This window comes from Geotrypetes seraphini, chromosome 5 (genome assembly GCF_902459505.1).
Source record: "Geotrypetes seraphini chromosome 5, aGeoSer1.1, whole genome shotgun sequence".
Lineage (NCBI taxonomy): Eukaryota > Metazoa > Chordata > Amphibia > Gymnophiona > Dermophiidae > Geotrypetes > Geotrypetes seraphini.
The window spans coordinates 220571275-220585776 of record NC_047088.1 but is presented as its reverse complement, the minus strand read 5'-3'; the positions used below and the strand labels follow the sequence as shown (position 1 = coordinate 220585776).

The window sequence follows — 14502 nt, the reverse complement described above, 5'->3', positions numbered from 1 at the left end:
TCATCCTTCCCCCCACTCCCTCTCTCAAGTCCAATATCACTCCCTCTCTACCTTCTGTTCATCCCCAAATCTGACATGTCTCGGGAGGAGCCCTATTTCTAGGCAGCACTCTGGTGGAAGTGGCATCTTGCTGCTTGCAGGCATATCTGCTGGTTGGCTCTTTGCTGCGTCCTTTTCCCAGCATCTACTCCTTTTATCCCCTCCCCTGGATGGGCATTCATATTATTCCATCCCCCTTCCACCCCCCGGCACATCACTGGACCAGTATTTGCTCTGTTGTAGGTGTACAAAAAGAATATAGTGAAGAAGCTAGATTTTAATAATAATCTGTTAATGTTCAGCCACATAGCTGTTTATGTAGTCAGTTTTTATAGTAAATAGCCCATATTGATCACTTGTTTTTAGATACGGAATATGATTAATTATTTTTAGATATGGAATATAATTAAAATAAAATCTGTGCTCTAATCTAAATAAATATTGACGGGGAAAAGACTGATTTGACAGTATATAGAAGAAATAGTGTACCTGTTTGTCACTAGGAATAAAACAAATGCTCTGTTTTGTCCAAATAGAACACCCTATCAAAAAGAAAATTATCACTTACTATTGTACCGTGGTGGCCTATTCTGTGGCATCTTCATGCTTGTTGATGTTCGTGTTTTCTTCAGGAAGTTTACAAAGACGCCAACACACAGGTTCATACGTTACGGAAAATGGTCAAGGAAAAAGAGGAAGCGATCCAGAGGCAGTCTACTCTGGAGAGAAAGATTCATGAACTGGAAAAACAAGGGAGCATTAAGATTCAGAAGAAAGTGGATGGGGACATTGCAATTCTGCCTGTTGTGGCTTCTGGGGTATTGCCATCGGGTTCTGAGGCCACTGTGGGTTCTTCATTGGGACCAGTAACTGGAGTCGTGTCATCTGTGTCATTGCCACCTCCTCCACCACCCTTATCCCTCACCTCTGGTGCAGGTAAATGTATATTTTCTGTAAACCGCTTAGAACCTAACGGATGTAGCGGTATATAAGAAATAAATTACATTACATTACATTACATATGATGTATTGAAGCAAATCTAAACATGAACATTTGTGGTATAGGATTCACTTAGAGAAGCAGTGGGTCCTGCAAGTTGATGTTTGCTGAAAGGCAGCTTAATGAAGGGTAGTCTCCCATCGATCCTTCTCCAGTATCCTGTAGATTTCCTCAACGAGGCTTGAAAAGCTTGTTTAGAGGAAGAATAATCACAAATATATTTTTCTTTTCAAGTTTTGTACATTGGGGTGGTGGGAGAGAGTGCTATTTCATAAGAGGATCTGTGTGAAATGTGAAAACAAGAACCTATTTCTGACCATCTCTGGCGAAAAGGTGACTAAAGTTTCCAGAAACAAAAAAATGAGGTTTTAATGAATTCTGTTGGAACAATCAATTTGTAATACAACTGTTCTAACTCCATCCTTTTATGTGAAGAAATATAGTTGCAGAAATTCAAACATGTAACTTTTAGAGACAGCTTATGAACCCATCACATTAAAAATCAGCCATTCTCAGTATTTTGGATCTGCTACTTTAGTCACCTTTTCCCCCAGGGATGGGCACATTTTATAAAGGCAACATAAGCAGTCATGACACTCATTAGTACACAAACCATGAGACAAGCAAGTTGTATGGAATACCAGCTTTTAGGCCAGGGGTGGGCAACTCCGGTCCTCGAGGGCCGGAATCCAGTCGGGTTTTCAGGATAGCCCCAATGAATATGCGCGAGATCTATTTGCATGCACTGCTTTCAAGGCATATTCATTGGGGAAACCCTGAAATCCCGACTGGATTCCGGCCCTCGAGGACCGGAGTTGCCCACCCCTTTCTTAGGCCATACCATAACATTTATATAACCGTATTATCTTTCAGATCCATGCGGTTTGACAAAAATAAAATACTGCTACAACACAAAATGAAATACATTTTCAATCTTTCAAAAATTTCCTAAATAAATAAGTCTTTAATAGTTTGCTAAAATTTTGATATGATATAGATGTAAAGAATAATTGATGAAAATCAGTATCCAAAGTAGCTGCTTGACATGACAACAGTCGATTGATATCTTTTCTGGCGGCAACCTTTGGGCGATGGAAAATCAAAAAGGGAAGCTATCCAAGTAGAATGTCTATGGGAAAAAAATAAATTGATCAACTAAATAGGCTGGAGCCACACCAGATATTAGTTTGTAACACAGGCAACCAAACTTAAACTGACCTCTAGCTTCCATGGGGAGTCAATGCAGCTCCCTGTAATAAAGCATTGTGGTCTGATTTTATTTTATTTTATTTTTTTTTAATATTTAGCTTAAATGCCTCCAGGACCATGGGCTAGATTCACAAACCCCCAATTCAGTGTCCGATCTGTTCCCGATTGCATGCAGACCGACAAATTCACAAAAGGCCTGCATGCAAATGGGGACGATCGTTAACACGCCCCCTACCCATAGCCAGTATTGCTAGAGAGCGATCCTGGAGCATACGCAGACCCTGACAGTAGTGATAGGAGAAGCAGCTTCCTGTCATGCTGTCAGGGCTTCTGCCAGATTTTTTTATTTTTTATTTTAATCAGGCAGATAGTTTGCGTGTATTACACATGAAAAATAACTGCTTGGCTAAAAAATAAAAAGCCCCCCTCCCGAAGTGCCTCCTCCCTCCCCAAGCCCCTAAAAAATGCCCCCCCCCTTCCTGCACTAAGTCGCGCCTTACTAATCAGGAGCTGTGTGTCAAAGCAGCTCCCGATTGGATAAGACCCGACTTAGTGTAGGAAGAGGCGGTTGGAGCATAAAGCGAGTGATTTCCTGCACTCGCCGGCGCTCCGGCTGCTCTCTCCTGCTTCTCCTGCTGCCCTCTCTTTGTCGGCAGTTCGCGGTCAGAAAATACCGCGAATGACCGGGATCGCGAACTGCTGACCGCGAACGACCGGGGGAACACTGTATATTGTTCCAAACAAATGCACATCCCTAATGCAGAGAAGTTTCTTTCTGTTCCTCTGTTTGCGCAGAGAGTAAGTGCAAAGTACACAGGCATTTTGTACCCACTTAAAACTACTTATGTGGTATTTCTTTGATCATTCACTGCATATTCCATAGGCACAGATGCAAATGTGTATCTTGCTGCTACTGTGGTTGTCTTAATGAAAATTACCCCCAGCTTTGAACACAGGGAGGACAGCTGGCTTTCTGAAGGCTGCACAGTAAATGGTAGAATGCAGAACTGAAGGAAAATCTCCAACTACTATACTTACGGTTACCAGATTTTATGATTGTCAAATCTGGACCCATCGCACTGCCCCCCAGGCCTACCAAGTTCTGCCCAGCCAGGCCCTGTCCTGCCCCAGCCCCGCACCCAAACTGTTCTCATGCTTGGAGCTGCGTTGGGAGGCGCACATGTGACACGATGACAGTACACCAGGGGTGGGCAACTCCGGTCCTCGAGGGCCGGAATCCAGTCGGGTTTTCAGGATTTCACCAATGAATATGCATTGAAAGCAGTGCATGCACATAGATCTCATGCATATTCATTGGGGCAATCCTGAAAACCCGACTGGATTCCGGCCTTGGAGGACCGGAGTTGCCCCCCCTTGGCGTAATGTCATCGCGTCATGTCTGCACTTGCACAGATGCCCTCCCAACGCAGTCCCGAGCTGGAAGCTTTTCAGAACCCAGACAAGGTGTCAGGTTTTGAAAAGCCTTCCGGATGCCTGGGCAGTCCTCTGAAAAGAGGTCATGTCCCGGTAAATCCAGATGTCTGCTAACCCTAATTATACTACACTGTTAATGCTGTTGGCCCCAGTAAACCTAAAGGTTCAAAGTACTGAACTGTAGGATGAGAGACCAGATCCAGCACTAATGATCGAGCTTTGGAACTGTACAAGATGCTTTTAACAGTGATTAGCACATGAAATTTCTGTCTGCTTTTACGAAAGCTAAAACAAAAACTGCAGACTATGTGCAAGATGCAGGTACTGTTTATTACAATATAAATGCAGTATGGTAAATATACCACCTTATTACCAACTAAGGGACCCAACACGGTCCCTGTTTTGGACAACACCTTCCTCAGGGGTCCGTGGTAGATAAGGTATATAACAGACTGCAATGAACGAATCGAACAAGTGCCGTTCCGGCTCCAAAGCTAAGTGCGGGACTACGTCGCTACCTTATCTACCACGGACCCCCGAGGAAGGTGTTGTCCGAAACACGGACCGTGTTGGGTCCCTTGGTTGGTAATAAGGTGATATATTTACCATACTGCATTTATATTGTAATAAGCAGTGCCTGCATCTTGCATATGGTCTGCAGTTTTTGTTTTGGCTTTCGCTTGCTGTTTGTTTACTGCAGATTCTGTTGGATATATTTTTTGTGCTGTCTGCTTTTATGAGCCATGTGATTAAACTGATAAGGTGACTGGGATCTGTATTTTACTGTTACCCTCTAAAAAAAAAATTAATTTTGCTTATTTTCATTGTTTCTAGTGCAAAATGGTCCCATGACAGCACCTGCGCCTCCACCCCCGCCTCCTCCTCCACCCCCACCACCTCCTGGTCCCACCACAGAAACACCACCAGCTCCTCCGCCCCCACCTCCACCTCCCCCAGGGGCCCCTCCTCTTCCGGGAACAGCCTCCCCTACAGTGGTCTTCAACTCAGGATTAGCAGGTAAGATGACCGAACTAAGGTTACGAGATGCATTCAAGAGCGGAGAAATGTAGAAACACTCTAGCAAGACAGGAAATGAGACTTGCGCACAGTATATTTAGAATGTCATGCATGTGATTATTTCAGAAGGTGACCTCATTTGAATATTTAATGCCATTTCCTGAAGAAATCATTTCAATTCCTTGAGCAAGTTTTATTTGTGAAATAACTGAATGTAATAACAGTGACTTCTAACCAGTCAGTTGTACAGATGTAATCCTTGAGGTAGTTTTTATAAAGGCCTTTATGCAGGTATATGACATTATATGTGCATAAAATGGTGGTTATTAAAAGTACCTCCCACTATATTGGCTTGGGTTAGATTAGATTGGCTTTATTAATTTTATATACCACATACTGTATATAGTAGTGTCAGCGTTGCGTACAATTTCAATACAATATTACAGATAAAGTTACATTAAATAAAATCTATAACAAATCAATTAAAATGAAACAGCCATGCCTTTTAAAAAAATTCCTTCTAAGCTAACGGTCTCAAACTCAAACCTTTTGCAGAGCCATATTTTGGATTTGTAGGTACTTGGAAGGCCGCAGGTAAAAAACCCAGTTAATGTCTTATTAAAGAAATGATAACTTTGCATGAGGTAAAACTTGTTATAGTATAACGAGTTTTACCTCATGCAAAGTTGTCATTAACTATTTTTCTTCAGCCCATCAAGTACCTACAAATCCAAAATGTGGATTATCTGAAATCTGAAATTATCAGAAGAATTAAGGAAAGATTTATAAACTATATCTGTTATAGTTTATAAATCTTTCCTTAATTGTGATAATTTTAGCTATACACAGCTGAAAGCAGTTGCAACATGCAGAAAATGAAAAACTATCAAAGTATCAACTGCAAGAGACAAGATTTTGGACCAACTATTTTGAGGCCCTTGGTATTATAAAGAATGGAAAACTTGTGCCTTAAGGCCCTGATTCTCTAAAAGTGCGTCCCGATTTTATGCAGCTGTAGGCGTCCTACAGCTGTCTAATCAGCCAATCGGGGATGCACGTTTTTTTTAAAAAAATGCTCCCCAGGCAGGCCGCCTATATTGAAGGCGAGGCCCGCAAGACACCTAGGCCCTGATTCTGTATAGGACGCCCGGGAGAGGCGTCCTATTCAGAATCGGCCTAAACTAAACCCCGATTCTGTAACCGGCGTCCATGTTACAGACGCGGGTTAGAGAATCGGGTTAGATTAGACACGGCCTGCTACACTTATCGCGGCAAGGGATCTCTCTGCCGCTATAAGTATAGCGGGCCGTGGCCCCCTGACCGATCACTGGCAGGAGGGTGCCCAAACCCTCCTGCCCGAAAACGCACCCCCCTCCCCGACACTACCGACCGCCCCCCCCCGACACTACCGATCGCCCCCCCCCCCCCGACAATATCGGTCGCTGGCAGGAGGGTGCCCAATCCCTCCTGCCGGAAGATGCACCCCCCCCCCCCGGCGCTAACAACCCCCACTCCACCAAACCTGTTCTTACAGATGGGTCTTGCACGTCGAGCAAGCAGGCATGCCTCGTCGAAATGAGGCGGGCCCGCCCCTTCCCGGCCCATCCCGCCGAAGCCTAAGGCCTGATTGGCCCAGGCTCTAGAAGCCTGGACCAATCAGGCCTTAGGAATAGCGGGTCCACCCATCCCTACTAAGTCTAAGGTCTGATTGGCCAATCAGGTCTTAGATTAAGTGGGGATGGGCGGACCCGCTATGCCTAAGGCCTGATTGGTCCAGGCTTCTAGAGCCTGGGCCAATCAGGCCTTAGGCTTCGGCGGGATGGGCCGGGAAAGGGCGGGCCCGCCTCATTTCGACGAGGCGTGCCTGCTTGCTCGACGTGCAAGACCCATCTGTAAGAACAGGTTTGGTGGAGTGGGGGTTGTTAGCGCCGGGGGGGGTGCGTCTTCGGGCAGGAGGGATTGGGCACCCTCCTGCCAGCGACCGATATTGTCGGGGGGGGGGGAGATCGGTAATGTCGGGGGGGGGGGTCGGTAGTGTCGGGGGGGGCGGTCGGTAGTGTCGGGGAGGGGGGTGCGTCTTCGGGCAGGAGGGTTTGGGCATCCTCCTGCCAGTGATCGGTCAGGGGCCACGGCCCGCTATACTTATAGCGGCAGAGAGATCCCTTGCCGCGATAAGTATAGCGGCCGCGTCTACTTACAATGTAGACCAGCATTTTGCTGGCCTACATTTTTAAGCTTCTCATCTACTAGGGAGACGCGTAGGGCCGCCTAGGTTCAGCCTAAGGCCCGCCTAAGGCCCTTAGATGAGCTTAGGCATCTTGCGGGTCTCCCTAGGCTCCCGGAAGCGCCTTCAGGCCTGCCTGGGGAGCATTTTTTTTTAAAAAACGTGCATCCCGATTGGCTGATTAGACAGCTGTAGGACGTCTACAGCTGCCTAAAATCGGGACGCACTTTTAGAGAATCAGGGCCTAAGTGTCCAGCGGTCGCATCCGCAATCGCTTTCAGCTCTCACCTCCTCCAGCACCGGACATGTGCACAAGCTGCACTGCCTCCAATCATTGCTCCAGTGATTATCTTATGTTTTGGAACGTTGCCTACCTCACTGCTGTAACCTCATGCAAGCGCTTTCCTGCATCTGTACGCGATTGTTCTCTCCACTCACAATTACATACAGACGCAGGAAAGCACTTGAGTGCGATTACAGCGACCGCCTGACACTTAAGGCACAAGTTTAAGAATCATTCTTTATAATATAGAGGGCCTCAAAATAGTACCTGGCAGGCCGCGAATTTGAGACCGCTGTTCTAAGCTGAGTAGGAGTCCTCTATCTACAGTCCTGCCAGTGGGGGTGCTGTTTCATTGTCACATTTTTAATAGTGAGAAACAGACAACTCTGCATCACTTCAGGGAGCCAGCAATTGAAATCACAATATTGAAGCACTGCCCTTCACTGGTAGCAGTGTAGTTGGAGGACTCCAGCTTAGCTTAGAGGGAACAGTGGTACCTCCGCTCCCGCTTTAAATTATGCACAGTGTAAATAACACCTGTACTTATATGCATGGAATCCAGGCAGAGCTAAGATATATATTCATACGTTAAAAGTATATACCTATATGCTTACTTTACAAGCAAACATTTACCTTTGCTTCCAAGTCGGTGTAAATGTCTGTGACTTCATTTTAGCCACAATTTCAGGAGCTTTTGGGGGGAGTTTTACTGAGACATATAGGTAATTTGTAGGGGCAATCAGTTAACGTAGGCATCTGTGGTGAAGCTCCCCAGGACTACATAATTCAGAGGGATGAGCACCATTCGGAAGCTGCAGTGTGAGCGTTCTGAAAGTGGTCTTTGAACTATGACACAGGGTCTGTCTTATGAAGCATTTCAGCTTCTGAGGAAGCCATAAATTGGTGGAACAGTGGCCTCCGTTGGGTGTGCTTAAGATAAGTGCTCCGCCGATAAAGCGCTTGGGTTGACAGCATTCTGTGCTTTAAGTGAAAATCACACATACAGGAAGTTTAAATTATAATTTGAGCACACAAATATTTGATTTTCACACATAGCTGAATTATGTAAAGCAGGATTTTAATGACCTATAAATGATATTGAAACTGATTTGGCATAGACCTTTTAATGTCTGCCTTTGATAGCTTTTTTCCTCCTTGTATGTGGTCATTTAATTGTATGCCACAGATACAGAGTTAGCACTGTGTAATCTACAAGTTTTTGTGAATCTGATGGAATCTTGTTTTGTTTGGTGGGAGTTTTACACAGACATACAGGTACTTATAAGGGCAGTTGCTAACTAGGCACCTGTGGATAAGTACCCCTGATACTCATAATGCAGGTAAAATGAGCACTTACATACATAAGCACCTATATGAGTATGCCTGCATTGAAACATGATGGCAGATAAAGGCCAAACGGCCCATCCAGTCTGCCCATCCACAATAACCATTATCTCTTCCTCTCTCTAAGAGATCCCACATGCCTATCCCAGGCTTTCTTATATTCAGTCAGTCTCTGTCTCCACCACCTCTTCCGGGAGACTGTTCCATGCATCTACCACTCTTTCTGTAAAAAAAAAAAAAAAAAAAAAGTATTTCCTTAGGATATTCCTGAGCCTATCACCACTTCATCCTTTGCCCTCTCATTCCAGAGCTTCCTTTCAAATGAAAGAGAGTTGACTCATGTGCATTTATGCCATGTAGGTATTTAAATGTCTCTCAATAGAAATTGTAAATAGTAGCAAATAAATTTAAAAAAAATCACAAAAAATGCTACAAGCCAAATGTGGGCTGGCCAAATGAGATACTCATTCACACAAAAAGGTGGAGAAAAAGCCTCAAATAATAAACTTACGGACAGCAGACCATAGCAAAAGTACAACATATTTCTTAAAGATAGTCAGAGTAGAATTATTGTTATTAATATAACTTCTATTTAGGAAATGAATTTATCAAAAAATACAGTCTTAATTTATTTCCGAAATGCGCCGTAAGACAGCCTGGCTCCACTGATGTAATTACCCAACCAGGACTTCTGCTTACTTGGCAAAAAAATTCCACCACGTTGAAAAACAAATCTCAAATCGGGCAAGAAGTGTGGCAGCTTGTAGTCCATATGGTGTGCTGTCAGTATGTTTGATATTTGAGGCTTTTTCTCCACCTTTTTGTGTGAATGAGTATCTCGTTTGGCCAGCCCACATCTGGCTTGTAGCATTTTTTGTGATTTTTTTTTATTTAAATGTCTCTATCATATCTCCCCTCTCTTGCATTTCCTCCTAAGTACAGTATACAGATTGAAATCTAAGTCCACAAAGTCCATGCACCATTTAGTAGCCTTCCTCTGGACCGACTCCATCCTTTTTATATCTTTTTGAAGGTACGCTTTCCAGAACTGTACATGTAACTGCAAGGAGGGCATGACCCTCTTCCAGCTACACACATAGGTCCTAATTCTATATATGTGCCAAAGTCCATTCCTGTGGTCGGTTGGACCGTCCTAGTGACGTAGACCACCCCACAGTTTTTCTGCATTTGGAGGGTTCCAAAAATATCCACGCCAGAAAAAAAACACACTCCACGCTATTTTATATATCACATCTGAAGTTGCAGTTTAATAGAATACATGTAGCACTCATTCCCACAACTAAAATTTTGGCACGGCTATTTACACCAGGGATCTCAAAGTCCCTCCTTGAGGGCCGCAATCCAGTCGGGTTTTCAGGATTTCCCCAATGAATATGCATTTGAAGCAGTGCATGCACGTAGATCTCATGCATATTCATTGGGGAAATCCTGAAAACCCGACTGGATTGCGGCCCTCAAGGAGGGACTTTGAGATCCCTGACTTTACACCAACTAACTTAGTCACAGATCGATTGTATTTTAGTCCAGTGCGTGTAATTTATAGGAACACCCTTGATCCTCTCAAGCCTTTCCCCTGGCTGCACCTCCTTTGAAATCTGCATTGAACTGATGCGCACTGCTATAGAATACACTTAGCAAGTTGTGCATGTAAATTCTAGTGAGTGCCAATTGGTCCCAATAATTGCTTGTTAACTGATTGACTTGTTAACCAATTAAATTGCGTGCACAAATCGACAGTGCACACAGATCTGAACAAATAACTTTAGTCGCCATATATATAATCTGGGGGGTATAGTGCTATGTGCTACATTTGAGCGACTTTAGTTACACCAGGTCAGAGGCTGCTATAACTGTGGGCATGTAAATGAAGCCTATGTGCCCAGAATACACTCCTAGCACACCCTACCATAGAATTGCCCCATATGCCCTTTAAAAAATAGGCCAAAAATAGGTTACTTTCAGCGAGTATAGAATACCTGCACTTAGACAGCAATACTCGAAAACATAAGTTGACATCAAACTAGGTTAGAACCAATCTACATTTTAATCAAAGGGAATCCAGGGGCATAGCCAGATGCCCAATTTTGGTTGAGACTGGACCCAAGTCGGGTGGGCAGATCTCTCCCTCTCCCACCTAGGTAATCCAACTCCTGCCCCAGCACTCCAGTATCCCAAGCTGCCCCTATCCCACCCTGGCACTCCGGTGTCTCAAGCCCACCACTGCTGATGTTTGCCAGCAGTGACTGATGTATGCTGCTCGCGCCAGCCCCACTGCCTTCCTTCTGACACAACTTCCTGTTCCTGCGTAGCTGGAGTACATCAGAAGGAAGGCTGTGGGGCCAGTTCAAGCAGCATGTATTGGTCACATTGCTTGCTGTTGATGAAGATTGGCTCTCCAAAAGGTACGTGGTGGGAGAGATTTCAGGAGTTTTTAGTTGTGTTGCTACTGGGTGAGCCTGAGGCCAAAGTCGGTGGGCCTGAGCCCACCTGTGGCTCCGCCACTGAGGGAATCACAACTGAACCGGAGTAGCTTAGAAATACGTTTAGTTATCGTGGGCCAGATTCCATAAATGGAGCTCGGAAAGAGGTGCTGGAAAAGATCGGTGCTAAGCACAGTTCCTGTACCCTAACTTTTGGCGCCAGACTTATGCCTGCTGAAACCTGTTACAAATGCTGGCACCCAAATGCCATGTGCACAGCTTTTTGGAACGCCCCAGATATACTCATGCCCCTCCCACGACTGCATCCCCTTTTGAGTTGCGCATTCTGGATGTATGCACAAATCTCAATTGATGCCAATTAACATCAATAATTGGCTGTTGGCATCCAGTTATTGTTCATTAATGGCTCATTATCCAATTAAGATGTGTTTGCATCTTGGCAGCATACCCAAATTTGGATCCCCAAACCTGAGCATCCTATATGGAATCCAGAGGCATACAGTATGGGGTTCATAATAATAAAAAAAAAAAGTCTAAAAAGTGCCCTAAATGGCTACTTGGATGATCAAAAAGCCTGATCGTCCAAGTACCCATAACCAAAGCTGGTTTTAGACGTATCTAAAACCAGCTTAGGCCTTTCTCCTGCCACTAAACGCACAGAGAGAAAAGAGGCGTTTTTAAAGGAGGGGAAAGGGCGGGAGGTGGGCCGACCTACACCTAGGCGTGCAGCAGGTATAACCAAAACCTTAGGCAGGTTGCCTAGTCGGCACTTATACGTTTTTGACTTAGACGAAGTCAAAACCGGTCTAAGTGGCAAAAAAGGGGCCGCTGAGCTGATGGTGGCTGCTGCGATCAGCTCAGCAGCCCCAGCAACCTGCCTACCCCCTACAGCAATGATCGCGGCAGGAGAGATGCCTCATCTCCCCTACCGCGATGCCATCACTCCTCTACCCGAACTGCCGCGATCCGCAGCAGGAGAGATGCCCTATCTCTCCTGCCATGGGTCATGGCAGTTCGGGTAGAGGAGTGATGGCATCGTGCTAGGGGAGATAAGGTATCTCTCCTGCTGCGATACATCCCCCCCCCCCCGACAACATTGGGGCAAGAGGGAGCCCAAGCCCTCTTGCACCGTGGCACCGACAGCCCCCCCCTACAATATCGGGGCAGGAGGGAGCCCAACCCCTCCTGCCCAGGTGGACCCCCTATCCCCCACCCCCCACTACAATACGGGCAGGAGGGATCCCAGGCCCTCCTGTCCTCGACACAACCCCCCACAAAGACCGAACCCCCGATCGGCCCCCCCCCCCGCCGACCCCATGACCCCCCCACCCCAATCCCACCCCCCATACCTTTGAAATGTTGGCTGGACGGACGGGTGCCAAGCCCGCCCGTCCGGCAGGCCAGCCGGCTCCAGAATGGGGCCGGATTGGCCCAGGTGGCTGAAACCCCGCCCACAGGTGGGGCCTAAGGTGCCTGGGCCAATCGGAATAGGCCCTGGAGTCTTAGGCCCCTCCTATGGGCGGAGCCCTAGGCACATGGGCCAGGTTGGCATCCGTCCGTCCAGCCAACATTTCAAAGGTATTGGGGGTGGGGGGGTCGGCGGGGGGAGGGGGGCCGATTGGGGATTTGGGGGTGGGGCGGTCATTGTGAGGGGTTGTGTCGAGGGCAGGAGGGCCTGGGATCCCTCCTGCCTGTATTGTAGTGGGGGGTGGGGGATAGGGGATCCACCTGGGCAGGAGGGGTTGGGTTCCCTCATGCCCAATCGTGTAGGGGGGTGGGGGGCGAGAGGCCAGGAGGGTTTGGCCTGATCGTAATCGAGGAGTGCTGCGAGTGACGTGGGGCAAGAGGGCTTGGGCTCCCTCTTGCCCCGATGCTGTCGGGGAGTCGACGGGGCAAGAGGGCTTGGGCTCCCTCTTGCCCCGGTGCTGTCGAGGGTTCGGGGTGCTGCCAGGGCAAGAGGGCTTGGGCTCCCTGTTGCCCTGAACATAGTCGGGGGTTTGGGGTGCCATGGGCCAGGAGGGCTTGGGCTCCCTCCTGCCCGGATCATTTTAAGGTGTGGGGGGATTCTGTAACCGGTGTTGTTTATGACAGACAAAGGTTACAGAATCCAGCTTTTAGGCATAGGACTGGCTCCTCCTTTTCCTAAAAGCCCTTGTGTTGGACGTTTGGGGCTTAGGTGTTTTTTTGGTTCATTATGGGGTATAAGTGTAGACATCATGGGGGGATAAGTGTAGACGTAGTGGTGGTCTGGGCGTTTAAACAGCTGAATGTAGACGCAGGCCATTATCAAAACAAACCTCCTTTTGGACGTATTTTTGGTTATGGACATTTTCCCTGCTTCTGCTTTCAACGTTTAAGGCCTTAGGCCAAAAAGGGACTTAGACGGTTTTTTTGATTATGCCCCTCCACGTGTTTAAATTGAAAGTTCATCCGTCTTATGGCAAAATTTAAATAGCACAAGTGTAGGAAGATTGCTCTTAAAAGAGCAGTGAAAAGCAGTCAGTGTAGAAAACAAATCTCACTCTCTGGCCCCCTTCCCGTAACCCCATGGGAAGAAAAAATGTAAAATTCAATTGAAATAATCTGGAAGACCCAGGGCCTGTGTGCTTAGTCTCCTTTACTTGCACTGTCCATCCTTTTTGTGCCTCAGACTAGAGAATGACAAGGGGACACATTTTTCCCTATCCCTGGAGGAACTCAATTTCCCTGTCCCGTTCCCGCAAGTTTTGTTGCCCCTTTCCTGTAAGCTCAGCCTTAACCCACATATTTTGAACACTTATGATTTTAAAGCGTTTGAGGCTTGTGCAGATGCAGACAGAGCTTGCAGGAATGGGGCAGAGACAGGAAAAGAACTCATGGGGACGGGAAAATGAGTTCCTGTTGGGATGGGGGAAAATTTGTCCCCATGTCATTCTCTACCTCAGACTAACATCGTTAATTGTGTAAGTTGCCTTCCAGAGCAGCTGTAAATTTTCTGGTGAGTAGGTAGTGTGCTGCAGAAGTCATCTCGGATCTCAAGACGTTCATCAAATATTGGTACTTGCTAGAGTGTGTGGCCACCTGTGCAGCTGTCCTTATGGTGGCTCCTTAAGGTCAGGGTGAACTGCACCAAGTTATACGTATGAGCAGAGCAGAAGAGGACAGCTTGATATGTTTCCACAGGAGAGGAGACTGCAAGCCTTGAGGCTTGCCATGCTTTTAATTGAACCAATGAAAGGGTGTACTTGAGCCCAGAAGAGCCTTGGTTCGTCTGGGGAGGGAATTGTGGGATTTTGAAAGTCTATGTACTATGGTGGCAATTCTATAATTAGGTGCTGCAAAAAAAACCCTCCCCAAAACTGCTTAGCACCAGTTCCATTAATGGACCTTAGGCGCATCTAAGCTGTTATGAAATACAGATGTAAGGCAACATTGGCGCATCAAAATATGGGCGCAGCCACTTGCGTGGACTGAATGGCAGGCATAGGTGGGCATGCCTAAATGTACTATG

The 14502-nt window shown here is 46.5% G+C and overlaps 1 protein-coding gene across 5 annotated transcripts in view; it reads left to right on the top strand.

The window, feature by feature from the left end:
• Window positions 1–14502, top strand: part of FMNL2 (formin like 2) — a 459967-nt gene that overhangs the window by 366847 nt on the left and 78618 nt on the right. For all 5 annotated transcript variants that reach the window (XR_004539577.1, XM_033945820.1, XM_033945823.1 and 2 more), the window contains exons 14-15: window positions 672–975; window positions 4517–4699. Coding sequence is in view for 4 of the 5 variants with exons in the window: in XM_033945820.1 (XP_033801711.1) it covers window positions 672–975; window positions 4517–4699 (487 nt within the window). In the remaining variant the exon portion in view is untranslated. The remainder of the gene's footprint in view (window positions 1–671; window positions 976–4516; window positions 4700–14502) is intronic.